This window comes from Canis lupus, chromosome 27, assembly GCF_011100685.1.
Source record: "Canis lupus familiaris isolate Mischka breed German Shepherd chromosome 27, alternate assembly UU_Cfam_GSD_1.0, whole genome shotgun sequence".
NCBI classification, from domain to species: Eukaryota; Metazoa; Chordata; class Mammalia; order Carnivora; family Canidae; genus Canis; species Canis lupus.
The window spans coordinates 25473543-25499480 of NC_049248.1; the positions used below are offsets into that span (position 1 = coordinate 25473543).

At 37.3% G+C, this 25938-nt stretch overlaps 1 protein-coding gene across 2 annotated transcripts in view; it reads right to left on the bottom strand.

Annotated features, from left to right (window-relative positions):
• Window positions 1-25938, bottom strand: part of ITPR2 (inositol 1,4,5-trisphosphate receptor type 2) — a 472751-nt gene that overhangs the window by 201694 nt on the left and 245119 nt on the right. For both annotated transcript variants that reach the window (XM_038577122.1, XM_038577123.1), the window contains exons 35-37: window positions 24421-24611; window positions 19306-19448; window positions 13601-13709 (exon numbers count right to left, since the gene is read on the bottom strand). In XM_038577122.1, coding sequence (XP_038433050.1) covers window positions 13601-13709; window positions 19306-19448; window positions 24421-24611 — 443 coding nt within the window. The remainder of the gene's footprint in view (window positions 1-13600; window positions 13710-19305; window positions 19449-24420; window positions 24612-25938) is intronic.

The following is a 25938-nucleotide window of genomic DNA, read 5'->3' on the forward strand; positions in this document are numbered from 1 at the left end:
GTTTGGCAGCAATGGCTTCACGCACATGACTCTGTTAGCAGGCCTCACAGACAATATCTATGTGAAAGGTTTTTCATTCTTAAGTTGTTTTATTAATTGAGAAATAATTGAAACAATTTAAAATGTGCTGAATTATTGATCCTTAAAGGTTAACAGTAAAATAAATCAGGAACTACCATGCATAGTAAGAATGAGCTCCAAAAACTGCATGTAGCAATTACAGTGCTTTAGATGTGCAACTTAGAGCATGGTAGAGCCAGTAAAACTTTATCAGTAGTCATTAAATAACACTCTTCAGTGGAAGGTGTGCTCACTGTATCTTCCATCACAGACTTTTCAATGATCTTTTCATGCAAAGGTATGATTAGAAATTAACATGCATTGACTGCCATTAGTAAACATCTTAAATAGGCAATTCATAGTCCAGTTCAAAATCCTGACCCAACTTGGGGTGCCTGGGTGGTTCAGTTAAGTGTCCAACTCTTAATTGTGGCTCAGGTCATGATCTTATTAGGGTCTTGGGATAGAGCCCCGTGTTGGACTTCTTGCTCAGCGGGGAGTCTACTTGTCTCCCTCCCCCTTTACCCCTTCCCCTGTTTGTGTTCTGAATTTCTCTTGCTCTTTCTCTCCTAAATAAGTAACTAAATCTTAAAAAAAAAAAAAAAAAAAATCCCGACCCAGCTCTAAAGCTCCTAATTTCAGGCTGAGAAGGAATAGTTAACTACCTTGGGACTAAATCAGTCGAGTACTTGGGGAAGTTAAATTTAAGTGTCTTCCTAAGGAACTTCTAAGAGCTGAAGCGAAACACTGCAAAATGAATGCAAGAGCAGTATTCCATCAGCAATAAATCTAGTTAAGTAAAGGCAAAGCAAAGAGAACTCAAATATAAAGAAAAAAAAAGAAGAGAGAAAACAAGTTTTTGAATTAGAAATTTTAGCCTTCAATTTTAAAATAGGCATTTTTCATAAGAAAACCCTTGTTTATTATATTGTGACACAATTATTTAAAGATGGTGCATATAAAGAAGAAAAGAATCCAAAAAGAACAACTTATATGTCAGTCAAGATTTCAAGGATTAATATTTATGAAAACAATTGGCAAACAACAGTCCATGATCCAAGAACAAAAAATGTTGTAGCAGATGTCTTGTCAAAAGGCTGCAGACTATGAGAAGTAGCATACTCTCGTCCATATGTTTTCTCAGCCTTGAGAAAAGATATCCTCAGTCATTTCAATTTTGGAGAACACAGAGTGCCTGTGTATATAGTGAAGTAGAAGCTTTTTTTGTAAGGGAACTTTGAGCCAAGATTTCTGGTTTCAGTTGGAAAGAGGTGGCATACACAGTCGAGGTGGAACATGAACAGAAAACGAGCCAAATAACTCAGATCATCTAAATAACTCTGTCAGGAAGAAATTGCAGAAGAAATCGGTGTGGTCACTGGTGGTGTCTTGGCCTGCTGGGCATCCTTTCTCCTAACTTTTTGCAACAATATTCTGATTCTCTTAGGAAAAAGCATCTCTCCCCTCATCCACGCTGTTTTGTTGGGACTCTTTGTTAGTGACCCATCTTAAAACAGCTGCTCAGTCCTTGGGCTTATGACTACGAAATCTCAGGTTGATAAGCAGAGGAAGGGTGCAAATTGAACAAGTGGGACCTCACAGGGGTCAATGGATCTGTTTAAGTAAGAGGACAGTCATAACAGATGTAGCCCAACAAGCAAGCTGAATGGGGAAAAGTAAAGGTCAGCCAGTGGGATGCCTGAATTGGCTACTGTGGAAAAGAAGCAGTTCCTGGTGATGAACACTTCCAAGGTGGTACAGAAGAAGTGGGTGATGGACATGGTGATAAGAAGGCCAGTGTAGTTACAGAGGGCAAGGGCCTGAGCAGCCAGCACATTGGCTACATGGCCCATGAGGACTAGAGTCACCTCTGATGATAATAGGTCTGGGAACCAAGACACAGAATAGGAGACAGGTTCCAAAGTCTTGGATGGATAAACGGGAATGACTGGGTTGTTGGTAGATGCCAGGGTGACACAAAGAGCCTTAACCTCAGGGCACCTGGGTGGCTCAGTTAGTTAAGCATCTGCCTTCGGCTAAGGTCATGATCCTGGAATCCTGGGATTGAGCCCTGCCTTGGCCTCCCTGCTGAGCAGGGAGTCTGCTTCTCCCTCTCTGTCCCTCGTCCTGCTCATGCTCTCTCTCTCTCTCTCTCTCTCTCTCTCAAATAAATAAATAAATAAAAATTTTAAATTAAAAAAAGAAGCCTTACCCTCAAAGGAGATTCAGAATTTAAAAGAGGGCAGAGGAATCAGGCTACAAGTAACAATGAGAAGTAACAGGACACAAAGTCTCTTCACATGAGAGAGAAAGCAACTCCACTGGACAGAGCTGCTGAGAAGGCAGGGAGGCCTTAAGGAAGAGGGAGTCTTCAGTAAGAGCAAGAAGGTGGAGGGAACACTTGGAGAAGTTAAGGACACAGGACCATTTGCAGAACAGGACAGAGCAGGACAGGAAGAGCCTGGGGGACTGAGGAGGAAAGATATGGCAGCATCAGGGCATGGAAATATGGAAAGCCATGGCTACACAGGGGAGGACTGGAGGGATCTTGTGCTTACACTTTGTGCACTGAATGGTAAAAGTGTGATAGAATTGATCATCAACAGTCTCTCTCAAGAGAGTGAGCGATGGGGCTAGTAGCCAGCGGTACTAACTACCAAGGGGATAAGGGACTCTTAGCCAGTCTGCATACAGGGCAGCCTATTTGGCGAATGAACAGATGAATAAATGACTACACACACCGTGGTGGTAGGTGAGTAGGGGGTGAAAAGCCTAAAGCAAGCATCCTTCTCAAAGGTATGCCCAAGTTTGAGATTATTGCTGGTTAGCACCTACCTTTTGGCAAGCACTTCTCTGATTATCACACTCTGATATTTTGAGAGAAAGTGAAATCAATGTAATTCTTGGGATGGAATTTAAATACAAGTCTTGTGAGTCACTATCTCCAACATTGCACCATCTATCTGATATCAATTAAAAGCATTTGATCTGATTATGATTGTCCATATGTCCTCATTTAGATTTTGGGCCACCAACTCATTAGACCAAGTTGCTGCGTTGTGTTCATTAACACATCATACTGGTTTTCTCTATTACATAACAGAAATAGTATAGTCTATAATTTGAGTTTTAATGAAAATTTCAGCCAGGGATGCCTGGGTAGTAGCTCAGTGGTTTAACATCTGCCTTTGGTTCAGTTCGGGATCCTGGAGTCCTGCGATTGAGTCCCATATTGGGCTCTCCACAGGAAGCCTGCTTCTCCCTCTGTCTGGGTCTCTGCCCTTCTCTCTATGTCTCTCATGAATGAATAAATAAAATCTTAAAAAAAATTCAGCCAAAGGTTAGGAACAACTAAGTAAAGATAAACCAGGGATCCCTGGGTGGCGCAGCGGTTTGGCGCCTGCCTTTGGCCCAGGGCGCGATCCTGGAGACCCAGGATCGAATCCCACGTCGGGCTCCCGGTGCATGGAGCCTGCTTCTCCCTCTGCCTGTGTCTCTGCCTCTCTCTCTCTCTCTCTGTGTGTGACTATCATAAATAAATAAAAAATTAAAAAAAAAAAGATAAACCTAACACTGAGCAATCTGCAAATATTCAAAACGTGTGTTGTTTCATCGTAACTAGGATTTATTAAAAATGCTTGAGATTTTCAAGCAGCAGACAGAATGTGCAAAAACTGAGCTTACTCTGAAAAAAATCAGTAAACAATAGATGTTCAAAATCATTACACACAAAAAAATATCTTAAGGTTTGTTGTGTTATTTTAAACAGGAAAGTCATTTTCCTTTGAAAGCCATGGGTGACAGTCCTACAGCTTTGTAAATTGATCCCAAAAGAGAATAAAAAATTGATCCTAGAAAAGAATATGTAGTGATGGTAAACATGGGCACTGGAGCTAGACACCCTGAGTTTTCATCCCTTTTTTTTTTTTTCTGTGTGACCTTGGTCTAGATCCTTAACCTTTCTATACTACAATTTTCTCAATATGTTGTTATAGGGCTAAATGAAGTAACATTCTAACTCTTTTATGCAAGCATCTGGTTTTTATAACAGTAAACATCATAAAAGTGTTAGCTGTTACTATTTCTTAGTGCATGTACCTAAAGGTGGATAAGAATATATTTCCCTGGGGCACCTGGGTGGCTCAGTCAGTTAAGCATTTGACTTTGGTTTCAGCTCATGTCATGATCTCAGGTTATGAGATCAACTATTGCATTGGGCTCCACACTCAGTGGGGAGTTGGCTTGAAGATTCCTTCTCTCCGCCCCCCCTCAAATAAATAAATAAATCTTTGTTTAAAGAATACATTTCTTTTTTTAATTTTTATTTTACGATTTCTTGAACCTTCAGATTCAAATTCCTGTAAAATAAGTAAAAATCTCAAAGAGGTGGTTTCAAAAAGTAAAAGCAAATTTAAATTATCATTTATTTCCCCCAGCATTATTTAATTCTCTCCCATGCGGAAAAACTTCAAGTGCAGAGCAGACTCAGAAAACTTTGATTCACATCCCTGTTCTGTCAGTTATTCAGAACACTTGGTTCTTACTAGATCTACTATGGTTCTTACTAGATCATTTTACCCTCTCCACCTCAATCTTCTTATAAAATGAAGATTAAAAAATACTTTTCTATCTCAGAGAGTTACAATGAGGACCCAAGAGCATACACATAATTGCTCTGTAAATTGCTTCTCTAGAGTTCCACAGTCAACAAAGTTAAGTAACATTAATAATAATAATAATAATAATAATAATAATAATAATGTAGCTTTAATACCTCACATACCAGATTATATATTCCCTGTCTGAGGATCTGTGCAAATAGTAGACCAGAAATGAATGTACAGATAGAAAGATAAAACATTATCAGGCCCAAACTGCTTCATGAACTTTCCAAGTACCTTTTCCTTCTTACAACAGGAACAACCAAACCAGCTCCAAACACCAACCTTCCTTCCCTGTGGCAGGAGATCCTGATGCTACTCGAGATCAAAGCTGGACACTTCAGCTATTACTCTAGCTAAGCTGACTCGGGTGCTGGTTTGGATGTCTAGGCCCTCTCTTCTCTCCAGAGTCCCAGCTGCTACCTCATTCCCCTGGTTTAACAGTGAGCTTTTCCTCCTTCTGCAGCCTGAGTCACTCCCTAGTTCTTCCCAGGGTCCTTTCAGTCGTTCCTGAAAGAAAAGCCCAGGCGCTGGAGCCTTCCTCCCATTTTCCTGCTTTCAGATCTGGTCATCCTTCCTCTGTTGCAGCCTCCCTTGGCTGAGCTCCCACCATCACTGTGGGACCTCCACTCCTTCCCCTTTTGCTTTCCAAGTTGACAGTAACAAGGACCTGCACAGTCCATCCAACAATGTGCTTTCTGCAAGATAATCTCCTCATCATCTCTCTATGCCATCCCTCTGTCCACTGCTGGCCCAACTCTGCATGCTAAGTATCAAGAAATCTGCCATTTCCTGGACTGCAAGGAGATGGAAAGTGGAACTTGAAGTGATAATTCTAGAAGCTACTTTTTGGATACCACTACCGAAGGTCAATGTATAGTACTTGCAGAGAGTTGGTAACATTTATTTCTACCATGTGTAAATAGGTCAGTCCACAAACACTTACTGAACAATAACTTTGCACAGGGGACAACACTAGACAGTGGGAATACTCCCAGCGAATAGGATCATTAGTCTTCACCCTCACTAGGTACAGCATTTTATGGAGAATGGAGTGGGACCAAAGAGAAATGCAGAACTCGTAGAACCTCAGCATTGAAAGGCCTTCTGGACATTTCTTCATCTTATGCATCAGACCTTTGAGGAGGTTCTACTTTATGTAAAATAACATACAGCAAAGAAACTCTTCATAATTAAATCGATATTAAAAGGGTGATGTTATCTCGGGCAGCCTGGGTGGCTCTAGCGGTTTAGCACCACCTTCAGCCCAGGGCCTGATCCTGGAGTCCCAGGATCGAGTCCCACATCAGGCTCCCTGCATGGAGCCTGCTTCTCCCTCTGCCTGTATCTCTGCCTCTTTCTCGCTCTCTCTGTGTCTCTCATGAATAAGTAGACAAAAGATAAAATCTTAAAAAAAAAGGCTGATGTTAATAAGATGATTTTATAAGTGCTGAAATGATTACAAACTAGAATAACAGGAAGTTAAAAGAAAATAATCATGGCATGCTTCCTAAAAAGAGGTTTAACTTAGATTTAGCTGGAAGGAACTAATATCATAATTTCATAATATATTAATTTGCATGTGGTTTTCTTTTTGTTCTTCGTTTTCTTCAATCACAATACCATTTTTCACCTACAATCACAAACTAGTGACAATGAATGGTTGACTAATCTTTGAATACTGATGATAATATTTTCATCATGATCTTTTTAGTCATTGATCTCTACAGAATCACAGCATATCTCAAAAAAACCGATGAGGCAATGATGATACCAGGTCATATTTTAAAATGGAAAAGGAGAGGCAAGAGGTAGTAAAGAACTTTGTAAATTGTTGCAATAAAGAGGTTACAAAGACTACAATCTGGTAAATTCAGCGATTTTATGGCTTAACAAGTGACCAGCCAGCTCAGCAACTGAAAGAAATAAATTTCAAAAAATGTTTGCTTTTATTTCCACCTTAACAGTCACAGTCTTCTTGTCTGGATAAAAACATAAAATAAGATCCCAAAGTGAAAGTATATTAATTATGTTTCTAAAACAGATCTCTTACTGTAAGGGGACATCAACTTACTTTCGTATTTCCAGCCATTTCGTTACCTAAACTTAAACAACACACACACACACACACACACACACACACACACTATACAAACGATTAAAAAAGCACGTTTGCAAAAACACTTATTTTATCTAGTTTAAAAGCAGCATTAGAACATTGAAAAAAAAACGCACTCACCTCTAAAGTGTATTTAATAAGAAAGTCTACAAAATGCAGCTGATGCTAAAAACTGAAATTTATTTTCCCTTAGCAAAACAGTTATTATCAAATTCTTAAGCTACTGTGCACTCTGTATAGCAATTCTACTTAAATATGTTTGTCTGCTAGAAAGTGAAATGAGTATATGCATGGAAGGTGAATGATTCTGCACAGACTCTTATGACAAGAGGAGCTTGATACAATTTACAAAATTGCAACAACGGGATTACTGCCGAGACTGACAGGTCTGTATATTTGATGTAGGAGGTAAGTTCCTTAGTATAATTCTGGCTTATTCTTTTTTGCTGCTCCTCAAAATCAGAAATAAAAGATTAGTTACAATGATTTTTTTTTCTGCTGAGGAAAAGAATAAATTCTCATTAACTAAGCTGACAGAATTAAAAAAAATTGATGGAAGGTATCTTAAAAATAACTGAAGGCATCATTTCTTAAAGACCTTTATTTCATATCACTCCAGATACCAAGTTTTAAATCAAGAAGCCTCTATCCGCCATCACTGCTCGGTGTGTAAATACCACCTACCCCACTTGGGCATTTGTAAAGATCACAGCTCTCAATTAGATGTTGTGCTGTTTGTTGAATGCCACAATTCCACAAGGGGCTGCCTATGATGGTCATCTTATAAAGTATTGTTTAGAACTTTTAAATCTAATATGCAGGGTACCAACAGCTCAGACCATGATCACAGGGTAGGATGTGGGGAGCTCTGATACTGATCCGTAGGTCTGTAACAATATTCTTGAAAAATCCTACAACTATTGTGTCATATCGTTCTCTCATACAATTCCCAATTTACTTGGTCTAAAATCTCAAGCCTTTTCCTTAGCAGCCCACTAAATAAATGGTTTATGCTTCCTAGTACATATGTATGCGAATTTTATTAAGAGTAAAATCAAAGAACTCTTCATTTATTTAGCTGAATATCTGAGCAAATAAAAGGTTATGATTACAAGTCACATATCCTGGTTGGCTCTAATATGCTCATTAAGAGTGTGAGCTCAAGAGTCAAAATGTTTGGGCTGGGATACCAGCTCTCTTCCACCTGTTGGATGTGTGACCTTAAACTCTATACCTGTTTACTCACTAGTAAAAAGGAGGTAATAAAGCCTCCTATTACATGGGCTTAAAGATGAAAGTCAGATAATACATATAAAGGATCTGGGTCAGTATCTGATATATAGTAAGCTCCTGATAAAGCTAGCTACCACTTTATAAAATCAGTTATTAAAACCACTCCATAACTATTATACAGGCAGTTTCCATTAATTCCAAGGATATATAGCATTGCAACCTGAACATTTTAAGAATATTGAATTTGACTGAAATATCTTTGTTGTCCTGTAGATCATATGTATGTCAGTGTAATTTATGAATACATAGCAAAATATTCTATGGGGAAATTATGATTGGCATTCTAAATAGGTCAACTTCTCTGACTCCAGTAGAAGGAAAGTACCTTTACATTACCAGTTCCACAGGTTATGAGTGAATATTTTCAGTACTCATTATCTTTTCCATTTCTTTTTTTTTTTATCTTTTCCATTTCTAAAGTACAGAAACTACAAATGTTATATATTTAGAGGCAGAGCTTATAGACATCTATATTTATAATTTATATACATTTTTCTCTTTTATGAGAGGAATAATTTGCAATGCTCTATAAATCTTAATGGGCATGTACATCAAAGAGTATAAGATGAAGGAAAAAAATCCTTAAAACCAAACCAATCCTCTGAACACAATCTTCTTGTCCCCTGCTTCTCTTTATCAGCCCACCTCTATCCAACTGGCATAGCTTATACCTCCGTTACTACGTCAGGTAAACTTTTACTCAGATCTGGATCTAAAAGGTCTTTAAAAATACACAAAACAATGGTGTGGTGCTATAATCATACCACTTTGTTCAACAGTACACATGTCCTATCAGGTTTTTCTTTCTTGTGGTAGACAGGTCATAGAAATAAGAGTGGGACAAAATGGCTTTCAGGATTGAGAACATTTGAAATCATACTGTCCTAAGGCCATTTTAAACCATTCCTTCTCTTCCTTTTCCCTTCCAAATTGTTAGTATATATATATATATATATATATATAATTAATGCAAATAAACAGGCTTGCTGTTGTTACCTAGAAAAAGCCTTTTAAATATGACCAATCCCAAAGGAATACTAACCTTTAAGGTTGTTAGAATTATATCCTCTGTAATTTTTTGCTTTCCTACCAGAAGCACCTAAACTAACAATCATTATATGGAATTTCTTATTAAACTGGTAATTTTTCCCCTTAAGGACTTTTTATATACAATTTTCACGTTATATCCTTCAATAAAACTAAATACTATAATTTATAGTAATGACATATAGTACATCTTTGATCACAAGATGATTCACACACAGGCATGAATAACAGAAAATTAAATTCTCATCTACTTATATTATTCTACTGAGACACTTCAAGATACTGCCCAACCACATCTTATCTCTCAAACTTTTGGCACAAACTAAGAAACATGAACAAGGGAGAAAATATTGAGTGAAATTCATCTAGGAACTGCAATCCAAGTATTATAAATTATAAATGCTTTTAAAATAATTGACTAAATACCAGATAAAATGTAGTTACATGATGATTTTACTTAAGGCAAACAAAATTTAAAAACTGGGATCTTAAAGTTGGAAATTGTTTCAAAAGGCATCTGGTTCAACCATGAAGTAAAGTTATGCTTCTTGCTCTATTTTTTTTTAATTTTGCCAGCCACAGAAACATACACAACTTCTGATATTGGAAACCAAAGAAACATAAATGTAAATGGTGATTTTTTTGAGGTTTTAAATTTAAGTAGGTGGAGTCTGAAATATATCCCCATGCTTCTGAAAAATTCACTTTACAAAAGACCTACATTAGTACCTGTTTTTGCTAACTGAAAGAAATCTGAAGATTTTCACTTTTATTTTAAAAAAGGCAAAAAGCAAAAATGTCACTTATCTTTGGTTTTGCCACAGAGCCATGATGGAGGCAGCGAGCAAACCTAGCAGCGAGAGCAGTGTCCCCAAGTTCCTTCCCTGAAAACCACACTAAGCATCTCAGCATCAAGCCACCAGAGCTTTGAACTGTGTCTGTGAACACCTCTGCTTTATCTTCATTTATTCTGGGCATTTGTTAGCAAGATGTGTCCCAAGGTATCAGAAATGCCTGAGAGGTTTTATCTTAGGTCTAGGAATACATAAAAATTTTCCATTTACATTAATGGTAATCACTTATTTGCTTTATACCATTTTGGCCTGTGAAAGGTTTTATAGGAACACTCCACTTTGGGATAGCAGGGAAAACCTGTATTAGCATAGCTAGTGTGAAAAACCCTAGTATCCCAGTGTGATTTCTGTATTTTGATTTACTTCTGAGAGATCTTTTGGAAATGCTTTGAACACAGAAAACCTGTTGGTGGTAGAAATCCAGTTATTACACAACCAGATATTAGTTCCCTCTGTGACTTAATGCCATTCTGGGTGTCTCCACATTTGTAAGTTTTTTATGTTATATATTTATTTTGTGTTACATTCATTTACATTTAAAGTGTCCTACATAGCGATTTTAATCAGCCACATGTAAACTCTCCATCTACATACTACATACCATTTCTCACTACCAGTAAAAGAATCATTGTGATAGACTGAATGGTGGCCTGCCCCAACTATGCCTATGCCCTAACTACAAGAACCAGTGAATGTATTACTTTACATGGCAAAAGGACTTTGCAAGTATGGTGAAGAATCTTGAGATAGAGTAGACAGAAATATCTAGGTGGGTCCAATATACGTGTAAGTACAAGAGAGAGGCAGAAGGGTCAGAGTAAGAGAAGGAGGTGTGACAATGCAATGTGTGTGTGTGTGTGTGTGTGTGTGTGTGTGTATGAGTGAGAGAACATTGGTGGGGTTGGAAGATGCTATGCTGCTGGCTTCGAATATGGAGAACTGAGTCACGAGCCAAGGAATGAAGGAGGCCTCAAGAATCTAGAAGAGGCAAAGAAAACATCTCCCTTAGAGTCTCCAGATAAAACATACTCCTACCAATACCTTGATTTTAGGGTTCTTATCTCCAAAACTGTAAGACAATAAATCTGTGTGGTTTTTAAACCACTAAACTCTTGGTAAATGGAAAACTAATACAATCATGAAAACTCAGACACCTATAATCCTGCTACTGATAATCAGGGTTTTTTCCGAGAGCACACCATGAGTTGTAAAATACCTCTGACGAGTTTCTGAACCTGCTACCCAGTGCCATTTCACCTAGACTCCCCTCCACTGACATGAACAATTGAGCTAAGTCCTGGTCTGGCATTTGCTGTGTGACCTACGACAAATCATATAATGTCTCTGGGTCTCAATGACATCCTTTATAAATGCTTGGACTAAGTACTCAGAAATAGCCTGAAGCATCATAAAAGAGAGGTACAAAGTATTTTGGTAATTCTATTGAGAAAATAATCACACCTGGCTGGAACAACTGATAAGTACTCCCCATTAGAGCTACTCCACAAAGATAACACTAGGGGTTATTGAGGTTTGTTTGGATTTTAGCAATACATGATTCCAAAGGTAGCAAGGTTCAGTGCAGGATAAGCCTGTGGCACATTTGAGGCACCCAACAATACAGATTTCTGGAGGCTAATGGATGAGGACTAATGGAGGCAAAAAGCACTGGAGACATAATGAAGGGTCTGGAACACCAAGGTAGTGCAGAGCCCCTGACTCTTTCTGGAAGACTCTTATGATCTTTGCAGACTATATTCCAAGAGTCCACTAGCATGTGAATTATATCCCACAGTGGCCCCTGGCATGTTGTGTCATTTATCCTTTCATCCCCGGTGCCCAGAAACAATACCAACGTTAAATACTGTTCATAGTATGTGTGTTTGACTTAGTGAATAACCCCAACTAGCCTTTTTCATCTTAACTCTTCCCTAAGGGCCATGTCCTGGTGGTGCCATTCACATCAATATTATATGAGAATGATGCTTCTTGGACTTTTGAAAACAGCAGTTCTGCCTTCTTTCAAGCTCTGTCTCAGAGAGGTGTACTACTGGAGTTTTCTAGGCAAGAAATAATGAAACCCTGAATGAATGATAGCAATGGAAATGGAAAGGAGAAACAAGTGCCAGTATGATTTATTCTAGGGTGGTTTGGGAGATACATTCTAATACTCTTGACTAGTCAAAGTAAAATCTTACTTTATTTCTTTCTTCTTTTCCTTTAGAGTGGTTCAATAATAATCTGTTACACAAAATTGGAACTCTTATGTACCTCCGGTTAAGCACAAGCTATTATTGTAAACCTCATTCTTCTGTCAAAAATCCTTATTGACACCATTTTCCTGTTTTAGGATCCAGTACTTCAATTAAAATCAAACCATCTTTAGCAGTATTTTAAGTAACCAGAGAAAGACAATAAAAAAGTCTGAAATTTACCATTTTTTACAAGCATACCAAAAACTCAGATTTATAAGCATTTTTCTTGAGTCCTATGTCATAGAAACATTTGCCAAAATCGCAGTGACCACTTTTATTTCTGTAATTTGCCTTCCTAAACATATTTTAAATGATGAAGAGAACTAATGCAAAGCAAAAGTCATTTTGATTATAAAGCAAGCGTCTGATTCAAATGAAGTATTTTGAAGTGATGCCCCCTCTATTAATATCCAAGATTCCATTGCATTTCTTTCTATAAGATTAAATTTAAAAATAAAACCTACCACTGCGATCTTTTTAGAATTAGATAGCATATACATAAATTAATAAATAAAATTCTTCCAATTTTAAACATATCAGATGATTAGTATTTACAGAATCAGACCAAAAGTTATTAAGGAACATGATACAAATTTTGTTTGATATCTAACATAAAAGGATAGGTAGCTAGCTAAAAAAAAAAAGAAATAAAAAACAAAAAAACCCAGCTCACTAGATTTATATTTTATATTTAAGTGTATCACCTTGGGTATTAAACATGCTGCTAGCTATCTCTTAATGAGCACCTGAGCTGTCATTTTTAATAACAGAATGACAATTATTATCTATAAGTTATATTCCCTGAAAATCATTTGTGCAATACTTAAATTTATATAGGTAAGAATAGAAACTTACTATTCCACTTACAAAACAATAGCATTATTTTATATTACCTGGCACAATACTATAGAAAATGAAGTGGACACATATTTACAATAAAAGATCACATATGCCCAAACACATAGACCATTTCAATATGCAGAGAACGTTATAGAGAATTTTAATAATGAATCTCAGTTGTTCATTGTAGAAAAGGTCATTTGGTCTCTATGAGAAAAATATACATATTCAAGATAAAATATCATAAAACAAATGAGCCAAATACTTGAGCCATTCCAATCTTAGTTTTTTCTCAATTCAAAGCAGACATGAAAGATGAATACCATACAAACTGAAATTATCTAATTCATCTAAGTACACATGCCATCAATATGTAATACAAGCAATCATCTCATAGCCTATGTAATTCATTGGTTACAGTATACTAGAAACTCTACTTATTTTCAAATACCTAAAATTTAAAAAAAATACCTCTTCCACAAAGCTGTCTTTCTTCTCTAGCATTTCTCGTAAAGTCTGAAGAATTTTAATGCACAGCTTTTCTTCTTTCTCCATTAGTTTCTTTGTATGATTAATCAACCTTAAAGCAGAATATTAAATCTTAAATACAACAGTGCTTTGTCTTCAGGCTATATACTAACATCATATACTAGAGGGAAAAAAGTCAGGCTATTATTTGAAAATATGAAGTAAACATGATATTTTCAAAACTTTTAAAATTACACTTCAGCTCACAGACTTTTAATATAAAATATCCTTTGCTTTCCAGGCAGTATATCTCATTGTTTTAAAATTTATTCAAGTAGCATACTTTTAATGGGACACAATACACTAAAAGACAATGAGACACTAATTATCTTCAATCCCATCATATAAACTAAAACAAATTTACTAGTAGAGAAATATGAATATTTGCAGCATATTATATTGTATTATACTATATCATTTTCTATAGGCTATATTACCTTAATTACATAGGCTAAGTAGCGGTATACAACATTGCAACCTTAGATAATGGGCTGCTTTCCAGTTTCCATTAATAATAATGTGCTGGGCAGCCCTGGTGGCTCAGCGGTTTAGCGCCGCCTGCAGCCCAGGGTGTGATCCTGGAGACCCGGGATCGAGTCCCCACGTCAGGCTCCCTGCATGGAGCCTGCTTCTCCCTCTGCCTGTGTCTCTGCCTCTCTCTCTCTCTCCTCTCTATGTGTATTCTCATGAATAAATAAATAAAATCTTTAAAAAAATAGAAAATAATAATAATGTGCTATTTTTCCCTACTAGGGCTTGGTAGAAACAAGCAGTTATGTGATTAAGGGCAAAAAACCCCAACAACAACAAAGTAATATCAAGACAGTCTATCCACATACTATTTTTACTATAATTTGGGCAAAAATTCTGATTTTATAGTGGTACTCTTTGCACTGGTGTTTTGCCAGGAGAAAAGTGTGAGGATCGTAGCTATATACCATCCTAAAGAACTCAAAATTAAGTAAAATGTTTATAATCAGAATGCATAGCTTATCGTATATAACTCTGAAAAAGCTGATTCTCACAATGACCCTGTGAGACGTGTCTTCCTAGAAAACCAGAATGATGTCAAGGCACAATGGAATGGTCCCATTTCAATGACATAATGGGATTACTATGGGACATAACACTGAGGAAAAGTAAGCTTTCACTAGATAATGACTAGTCAGTGCATATCAGGTGTCAAGGTGAAGTACTAGGACTTCCCATGGATTCTCTCAATTCATCCTCACAACAAGCCAATGCTACAGGTTCTACTATTGAGCTCATGAGAAAACAGAGGTCCAGAGAGATAAAGCAACTTGCCTGTAGATACACAATCATTAAGTGGTGGGATCTGGAAATAGACCTATGTCCATCTTACCACAAAGGCAAGGGTGTGAAGCACCATTCTGTGGTGACATGATCCATTTACTAATCTCTTAAGTCTCAGAGTTACTGTGAAGAGAGTCCCCACACAGACACCTCTTACATGATATGATAAGTATTACAACATAGGTAAAGGCAAATGCCATAATCTACTACATTCTGCTGTAGAAACTTTCTAGGGTTGATCAGAGGTTTCAGTGAAGAGATAACTTTTAATGATGAAGATTTCACCTGGCAGGGAGAGGTGGAGAGAGAAGGCATCCTTCCAAAGGGAACAATATGAACAAAGGGCAGAGGCAGAAAGCTGACCTTCCTGTCCAGGAAATGCTAAGTATTCTGATTGCCAGTTAACAAGCTGGCACATGAAGAATGAAAGAACAGAGTTATAAGAGATGCAATCTAGGTGCCTGGGTAGCTCCGTGGTTGAGTGTCTGCCTTTGGCTCACGTCATGATCCCGAGGTCCTGGGATCGAGTCCCACATCAGGATCCGTGCTGGGAGCCTGCTTCTCCCTCTGCCTATGTCTCTGTCTCTCTCTCTGCTTCTCTCATGATTGGATAAATAAAATCTTTAAAAAAAAAAGGGGGGGGAGAGAGATGCAATCTGAAAAGGAGGAACTGGGAATATTACACTAAAGAGTCTGGAATTTGGTCTATTGAACACAGAGGACTTCTATTTTAAAGGACCCAAATGACCCTGCCTACATGTGAAAGATGACCCAGAAGAGTAAGAACAGGCAAGGGATGAACAGAGCATGTGATGGAGTAATCATCCAGGAAGCCATATAGAAATAAAATAGCCAGGACTTGGCAAGTAATGACAAATCAGAAGCGGAAGAGGAGGAGGAAGGGAAGATGAAGACACTTGAAATTTATGGACAGGGTGAGTAAATAGATAGTAATACTTTTAAGTGATACCCACGTCATGCTGAAAGAGTAGCATACAGTGAAGGAACAGTGATTTCCTTTCAGACATGTGAACTCCGGGCAAGGTGTTCTATATCCACGTGGTCAGGTTCAGCCAGCAGAATAACTGTTATAGAGTTCTCCTTGCAAGGAAAACACCTGCTTTCCTGAAACTTTTGCTATTGGTCCTTTCTCTTGCATGATAGTCCTTTAAGGCATGAACATAGTTTTCATGAGCTTCATAAATTTCCTTTGATTTTCCCCCCTCAGGCTATTTTAATTTTTTTTTTATTTAAAATTTTTTTTATTTTTTTTATTTATTATTTATGATAGTCACAGAGAGAGAGAGAGAGTGGCAGAGACACAAGGCAGAGGGAGAAGCAGGCTCCATGCACCGGGAGCCCGAATGTGGGATTCGATCCCGGGTCTCCAGGATCGCGCCCTGGGCCAAAGGCAGGCGCCAAACCACTGCGCCACCCAGGAATCCCCTATTTTAATTTTCTTTAACTTTTCTTTAGATAAATACTTCATTCACTAACCATGTGAAAATATCAAGCATGATGGTGAATACTATTTGCTAGGGTATTATAAAAGGTATTCATCCCTTACATGATATCCCAGTTGAGTAAAATCTGTGGCCTTCTAATATGTTTTCTATGATCTAAGTAAAAAATAAGTTGCACAAAACAACTTACCATATAAATACATGTGTGTAGTGTATTAAACTAACACAAAAGTTACTGTATGAGATGTACTCTGATTTTTATGTTTATTTTTATTTCTCAATTCATTTTTTAAATTAATGGTTGTCTCTCCTCCCTAAATTAATCTTTAAACCCATAAATGAATCACATCCCACAGTTTGATAAACTCTGGGATTATCCTTCATAAGGGAGGAGTAAGTGCTAATTTGAATAGATTGTAACCAGATGCCTTACAGGTTAACACCCACATTGACTTATTCTCTCTTTATTCTCTTCTCTCTCAATTTATGTGACAAAGTAGATATGCGAATTTGGGATCTTTCCTGGGATCTATCCCTCACATTCTCCAGCAGACCCATCTGAGTCAGCAAGTTCCAAAAATTAAATTCATTTCAGGAAGTCAGAGGCCCAATAAGGCCTCTGGACCTAAGCTCTATTCTCCAGCTAAGCTTTACCAGAGAGCTCTGCGCAGTAATACAAGGCCCCTTGCATAGCTATTAATAAAGTTGGATTCTCATTTTATTAGATATTCTTGCAAATAAAACCCTTGGTTCTTCACAGAGTTAAGGAAGGAGCAGGATAGGCACTAGAGCAGAAAACAGACATTCCTGAGCCGTTGGCCATACTACAATCATAATAGCACAAAAATCTCTTCTCTAACCACTAAAGTATGTGACATCTTTTTTTTTTCCCCATCTGAGTGTAATATCTGCAATAAGTTCCCACTATTATATTGCTCCATTTCTTCTCCTTTTAGTTACCTGGTATTGCAACAAATTTGCTTTTAGCACATGTTCAGCACAGACCAATATTTTCTTGGCATTTTGAGTTACTTTATATCTTTTCATAGACCTACATCTTTAACTAGACCAGTGTCATCCAATATAACTTTTTTTGCAATCATTGAAATGTTCTGTATCTGTGCTATCAAATTTGTTGATCACTAGCCACATTTGGCAATTAAGCACTTAAAATGTGGCAAACATAACTGAGGAACTGAAGATTTTATTTTTATTAATTTAAATTTTAATTTAAATAGCTACATGTAACTAGTAACAGCTGTATTGACAGCCTAATTCTTGACACTAGTCAGCAAACTTTTTTTCCCTAAAGGAGCCAAAGAGTAAACATTTTAGGTCTCGTGGGCTCCCCCAGTAACCTCCGTGACAACTAGGTGACACAGCTAATAGTAGCCACACACAATATATGAATGAAAATGTGTAGCTGTATTTCAATAAAACTTTATTTCCAAAAAATGATCAAAAGGTCCAATTTACCCTGAAGCCCAGGGTTTGCCAGCCCTTGTCCTAGACTATCAAGTCTCTGGGATATATCCATAGTATCATATTAATTTCCTGGAGTTGCAATTCTCATTTACTACACAGTTTTTAATTCACATTCTATGCATTGATATACATCCACAAGAGGTAAAGAGTATTTCTCAAAGGCCCTATTTTCATCCTGAATTACTAGTGAATAGTTCTACTTATTTTTTTTTCTAATGGTTTCCATGATCATCAGTTTTGCAGATACTCTGGATCTCTTCACTAAAAATTCTTATTAGAAGACTGGCAAGTGTCCAAACACATTCTTCCTCATCCCCATAAGACATAGTGGGTCTAGAACTAAGCATCCACAATTCTGGTCATAATACAGAAACCCTGCCTATTCTTCAACATGATTCCTACTGTCAGTTCTCACCCCATTTCTTGTTTTCTCTCCCCAAATCCCAGCTTTAACTGGTAAAAGGAAGGAACACACTTCTTGTGTCCCCTAGTCCTTCCATTTTTGCCTCCCACATCAGAGTTGATTTGGGGGGGGGGGGGGTTGTTGCAGTATCCTCAGCCATGCAGGAATTAGCTGTGATGGATATGGTCAAAGGGGTTGGCAGCCTTCTCCAACTCTCCATCCAAGAAGACAAGTACCTCTGACTGGCCATCTTGAGCGAATCACTCAGAGTGCCCTCAACATTCAGATATGTCTCTTTTTCTGGAGCTAATTACAGTTTCTCTCACAACTTGCAGCTCTTCCTTGAGAATTGCTCTTTTACCACTAAAATGGAAACATTCTGGGATAAACACATCAGTTATACTAGATCTGACAATACCACAAAAATGGTGAAAGAAGTAGATGAGAAGGCTGCAGATGAAGATGGTCAAAGTGGCATGGCAGAGGGCTGGGCGGAGATGCCACAGTGCTTCACCTGAAACATGCCTCAGCCTTCCTGCTGCTAAAATGAGGCTGAACTTTCAATCTCTCAGAGTGTTTGTGCAAGACCTCAATAAATGCTATTTCCCCTTCCTTCCTCTCTATTAATGAAAAGAAGTGACTTTAAACAGGAATCATTTTGAAGGTCACATCACATAGTGTGAGTGGAATTAGAAAGGAATAGAGATGAATTAGAATCAAAATATTATTTCATGTGCTATTCCATGCCCAATAACGACATTTTATTTTCAGTAAATTTTAGTAAAATATAACATGGTCCTCCCAAAATAAAATTTCAACTGAATCAAATTAAAAATTTTAGAAGTATATTTTAACATGGATGTTAGATCTTTCACATATTCTGTGGATTGTCATCATGTACCAGCAGAGTTAAAAAGCAGAAATGTGTTAAAGGCCATCTTGGTTTTGTAACTCTAGTAGAATCTCAGATTATACCCACTTACTTGGACATGAAAGCGCCACATCTTATTCTTGCATCACTCCCCTCAGGGAACAGTAGTTCTGGGCTGTACAACACATCAACCAACACTGAGAATTCAGCCTGCATCATCGGGCTGAACTGTTGCTCCAAGGAGGCCACTACATCCTAAGGAATAAAGCACAAGAGAACCCAAATGAAGACCCAAGGCAGATCTCACCATTTGAAGATTATGACAAGCCTAAGAATACTAACCAGATATAAGACATGGGAATTTCAGAGCTATACCCTCCCTTCCCATGGCATCAAGTGTCTGTGCCTTAGGTGTGTTAGCTGGTTTTCTGTATGGTACTGCTTGGGTCACCTTTTTCATTTATAAGATAAGAGACAGGTGGATAGGAATAATTATTTCTAAGAATATATATACAAGGTTGAAAAGTCAGTGAAGTCACTACTACAAGCCCTATAGTATCCAGGATTTTAATGGAGACATGATAGGTATTTAGCAAATTAGAATAAATTGGGGTATGCTTGAGGAACAGCTTTAAAAAAAGATCCCATATGTATTTCTGGTCATCTGGAATGAACCATATCTTCCAATGGGGAAATTCCTTGATATATTCTTTGAAGCAGTATTAGCACTTCACAAAGGTTCAATGACATTTAATACTATTTCAAATTACATCTTTTTGATAGACATTATTGGTCACCTACCCAATAGCCTTTCTTCATCCTTCTCCTTGCTGATAGGATCCCCATGTTGTTTCTCAATTAGGCAGCAACATCCTCTGGGAGAATGAGCCTCCTCAGCTTAGGGTCATGGTTGATTAGTTTAAGCCAGTCATGGTCATTCTAGTTTCCCTGCCAGTGATTAGTCTAGACATGATTATGTGGCACAGTCCTAGCTAACAGGACACAGGGTGATGCCAGCTGAGCAGGCAGTGGTGTGGGTTAGGGGAGGCAGGGGTGAACTCTTTTGAAACTACCTACGACTCTAAGGACAGCTTAAGAATATGAACCCAAAATGTAAAGCAGCCCTCATCTGACTTTTGGAAACCAGCCTTAAGCTGAAGGCCAACAGACCAACAATGTTAGGGTCCTGATCTGTTGAGCTATTAACCAATGTGAAAAGAGCCCCAACTGCAGATTCCCTTGCTATGTGCAATGATATGTTTTTTATTGTTTAAGCCACTTATAGTTAAAATTGTGTTAATTATAGCTGAAAGTATTCTCACTGACATGTTTCCAAAACGATCTGTGGGCAATGACAATTTACTGAGCATTCTTTAATGTAATGACTAAAGCATCCCTTTTTTGTTTTTAAAATAACTATGTTAAAAGACATAAAAAAACCTTCTCACATAAAGCAATATTTTATTCAGCCGTACCTGTGATATATTTTGATCAGCAGAAAACTGATTGCCAATCACTTATTGTTACTTTCAGGTAGAACATCATAGATCTCTCTTGATCTCTTATGGCTAGATTTCAGGAGTTAACTCTTGTTTACTCTTTCTTCCCTTTTTAACAAAAGTGATCATTTCTACTTCAACTATTCTAATAAGCTTTCTGAGAAATTTCTGATGACAGCTAAAAGAAACTACCGGGAAGGCAATAACACAAGTTGGAAACTAGATATTATATAATGTGGTGAGAGAATATGTTTATCAAATGTGGTCATATTTAATAAAATGCTGCTAAAATATGCCTATCTTTCAGTTTACCTCTCTTCATTTCATTTACTAAACAAATTGTGTTCAGGCTCCTATGGTGTGAATTCTGTCTTCAGTTTTTATTTTGATCATAGGCCAATTATGTAATCTCTCTAACTTGTTAGTTCTCCATGTGAAAAGTCAGGATAATGATCCTCACAATCACATGAGTTTGCTGTGAGGATTAAAGAGAAGTACACAGAATAGCCTCTAACACATACCGGCCACATATTATTCCTTATGAATGTAATCATTACTGTTGAGTACCAGTTAGTTGCAATCATCTCCCTATTAACAAATCCAGTGGTTACTTTGCTGTGCTCGTCTTACCCAACCACTGCTAAGGATTTTACACACCTGTTTCTGTGCTGTCAAAACCTTTTTGCTCTTGGCTTCTGTGACATCACACTTTCTCTATTTTCCACCTATGTCCTGACCATTTCTTCACCAACTCCCAGTAGTTCCTGATCCTTTCGTATGAGAAATCTCATCCAAGTCCATGGTTTTAACATCATTTATATGCTAGAACATTCCACATTTATATTTCCTGCATAGACATCTTTCCAAACCACTCTAGACTAAAAAATCCAACTGCCTGTTTGACATGCTCACGAGTATATCTAAATAGGCAACTCAAACTTAAAAATCCCACACACAGAATTCCTAAATATAATTCTCCTATTCTTCCCTATCTTAGAGATAATTCAATCATATCATATCCTCTATTCTTTTCTCCAATACCCCACAACTCATCCACCCATCTACCAAGTCCTGTTGGCCCTGCAACCAAATCTATCTAAAATTCATCTACTTCTCTTCATTCTTATCTCTACCTCCTTAAGCCAAGCTGCCATCATCTTTTGCCTGAATTAATACAAGAGAGTCACTGCTTCTATGTGTGGACCATATAATCCATACATCACTCAAAATCCAGTGACCTTTTAAAAAGTAAACCATGTCATTCTTATCCTCTACTGAAAATCTACAATGATTTGCCGTCTCACTTAGAATAAAATCCAAATGCCTTACCATGCAAGTCTCTACATGGTTTGGCCCCTAATTTCATAATCCTTTCCTCCTTTGCTCACTAAACTTCTACCCCAGTGGGCTTCTTTTGGCTCCTCAAATCCACTGACTTCATTCCTGCCTAAGTACCTTTGCATTTATTATTCCCTCCCAATAAAAATCTGTTCTCAAATCTTTGAACAGATTATTCCTCTTCCTCATTTAGTTCTCAGCTCAAATGTCACCTCAACAGAGAAGAATTCCTTACTGTAAGATTCTTCTCCCAGTATTTCTTCACCATGTTGTTACTGTGCTTTATTTTATTCATAGCAATTTTAATTATCTAACATTATATCATTCATCTATAATGGGTGAGAATGTGTGCCCCATGGGAACACAGAGATCACGGCTCCATCTCTAGCACACAGTGACTGATATTGAGTTTTAACCAAATACGTATTTACTGAATGAATGCCAATGAGTGTACCAAAGGATGTGTACCAAGGCATGCCCTTTCTATACTGGCTAACACTCCTATCCATCTCTCCTCTGAAATGTTCTATTTTTTTTGCTCTCATAAACTTGACTCCTCTTCTTTCTGACTCTGCCTTTTGTCTCTCTTATTTAGCCATTCTGTCACTCCTGACCTCTTACAAGATGTTCTTTGTTTTTCTTACACTATATTCTTCCTTTTAGTGACACCATCTGCTGTCCCTGCTCCAACGAATATCTCCAAATATAGACTTAACTTTCAATAAATTTAATAGCCTGTTAATGTGATTCAGCATATTATGAATGACCATGGCCAACCTCCTTCTACTGTATTCTCTCCTTCTCTCCCACAATAAAACGTCTTAATAATAGCACCTAGTGTTCAATCATCAGTTTCTCTTAAACACCTCTCATTCCCTCTCGTATCTCCACCCAAGGCAGGTCTGTTGTAACCTGTTTCTTCAATTCATTGATACTGCCACCTGGCTGAGACATTTAGTGATTCTTTTTTTTTTTCCTTTTTCCTTTTTCCTTTTTTTTTTTTTAAGGGAGAGAGAAAAGGTGGGGAGGTGAGAGGGAGAAAGCGACAGAGAATCTTAAGCAGGTTCCACATTCAATGCAGAGCCCAATATGGGGCTCAATCTTACGACCCTGAGATCATGACCTGAGCCGAAATCAGGAGTGAGGTGCTTAACTGACTGAGCCACTGAGGCACCCCAGATACTTAGTGATTCTTAACTACTCTTCCCTCTTCTAGTCTCTTCCTGATAATTCTTTCCTGCACACCAATAACTGTTTAATAATTTATAATGACATTTTCATCCAAATTTTTAATGACCTATAGCCTTCAAGTTTTTCACACTGAGTCTATCTTGTTTTTTTAATCACATATAACACTAAGCTATTAAAATTCTGAACCTCCACCAATTTTTCTACATGTGACCTCTTGCAATATTTATTCCAGTTCATGTCTTGACTATCCTCCAAGCCAAACAATTTCCTCAAACCATACCCTAATTTACTCCATGAAATTGTCTACAATTACGTGGGTGGGAAGATTTCTCTGATGGGTTGAATTGTGTCTCCATAACAAAACTCATATGTTGAAGTACTTCAGAATGGGACTATAATTGTAGATAGGGCCTTTAAAGAGGCAATTAAGGTAAAATGAATTCATATGGGCAGCTCTAATCCATTATGACTGGTGTCCCTATAAGAAGAAGGAATAACAATACAGACATGTATGTGCACAGAGGAAGGACCATATGAGGACACAGTGACCAAGCAGCCAACTGCAAGCCAAGGAAAGGGAATTCACAAGAAAACAAACCTGCTACCACGTTGATCTTGGGCTTCTAACTCCAGAACTGTGATAAAATAAATTTCTATTGGTTAAACCACCCTGTCTATGGTATTGTGACGGCAGCCTGAGCAGATGAATACAATGTCTCTCTTTACTCCATGGTCCAGAATCCAGGCCAAACACAGGATTGGGATACTGTGCAAATAATGTGAGACTAAAGGTGCTTACACCACTTTCACCAAAAGACTCGAAGAGAATACTAAGAGATAAACCGAAGCAAGTTATGAATATTTAATTTATTACATGAGAATTTATGGTAACTTGTTTTTCCATTTTTATTATTATTATCATTTTGATATTAAAACCCATCACAAACAAATAAATAAATCCCATTACTATGCTATCAAACATATTAAATAATATATCATTATTTTTACACAGAACCAAAAATAACAAATTTTACACGGAAGCCATGCTTTTAAAAAGGGTAATATTGGTAGGGAATTGTAAAGTAAAGCCTAGTCCCCAAATAGAACTTGATATTTTTAACCATATTCTACTTGCATTACTACATATATTAAAAATTATAACTTAGAAAATGGTAAGCCATCGCATGCTCTTATTGTACCTGTAACTTTTCAATAATATTTCTGTAATCCCAAGCAGGCCCTCCAAGAGCTTCCTTAAAGCGTGGTCCAGAGCGAGCTGATAGTCTCCAACCCATGGCTGCTCTCTGCACCATATTGGAATGGCTCTTCAGGAAAAGAGTATTAACTTGACTGTCCAAATCCACTGGAATGGCAATCCCACGATTCTTTGCTAAAAAAAAAAAAGAAAGAATTAAAATATTTTTCTCTTAATTTGACTACAGCTTCTTACACATTACTGAAATAATTTTATAAACATAGAACAAATAGAAAAAATATAAGTTCTGTGATATAATTAACAGTATGATGACTATACTTAAAACTGTATCATGTATTTGAAATTGTCTAAGAGAATAAATATTAAAAGTTCTCATCACAAGAAAAAATTCTAACTATGTGAGGTGATGGACATTAATTAAATTTATTGTGGCAATCATTTTGCTACATATGAATATATTAAGTTATTATGTTGTGCACCCTAAATGAATATGATCTTATATGTCAATTATATCTCAATAAAACTAGAAAAAAAGGGGAAAAATCAAATCTTTAAGCTCTGTCATTAAATCATTTTCTGTAACTACAAAAGCCTTTAGTTTGAAAACATTTCAATTCTTATGGCCAATTATTAAAGTGAGCTCATTAAACATTCAAGACCTTATTTGATTTCTTGATGATTAATGTTTGAAATGCACTTCACACAGCATCAATATAGAAAAACAGTGTAAAACAACCATGCAAACGTGTACTTTCCCAGCTGCCAAGGAAAATAAGAATGCAGACAGAAAACACATGATAAAATCCTGCCAGTCTGTTCATTAGTATAATTGATGTGCATGCATGTATGCACACACATGTGTGCACACACAAAATCTCAGGTAGTAAAACAGCTATAAAATAGACATTTCAGTGAATCTGGGGAAGAAGGACTCCTATGAACAATGTGTGCCCTCTTCAATTGCAGATTTTTTATATTCCTTAAGGTTTTATTTCATCAGACTTCTATCACAGTACTGGAAAAATGAGAATGCCTCCCATAAGAAAAACAGAAATGTTAAAGCATTTTTGTAAGCAGAATGAAGATAGGATGAGTCCATCAGAGAAGGACGAGGATCATACACTGCTCTACAAGAGATAAGAATGATAACAGGTCTTCCTCAGAACAGAGTCAACCAACACCAAGAGTGATAATAGGGGAGTTATTTGGGCAACTCTTTAAAGACCAGCATGTACATCACTGGGGAAGTTAAGGTCCTCCTCCCTCTGACTAGCATAAACAGAGCAGTTAGCAACAGCAGTTTTTACCTAGAGGATAAAGTTAGGAAACTACAGAAACGTCCTCTCATGAAAATGAAATTCCTGCCTGGAGATAATGCCAAATGAAGGTGTCAGGACTTGACAGAGAAGCTTGAAGTAACTCCAGAGATCTTCATCAAATAAGGAGTAGAATAAGGGAGAGAGAAGAGGCAGCTCCAGTGAAAAGAGAAAATGTACAAGAC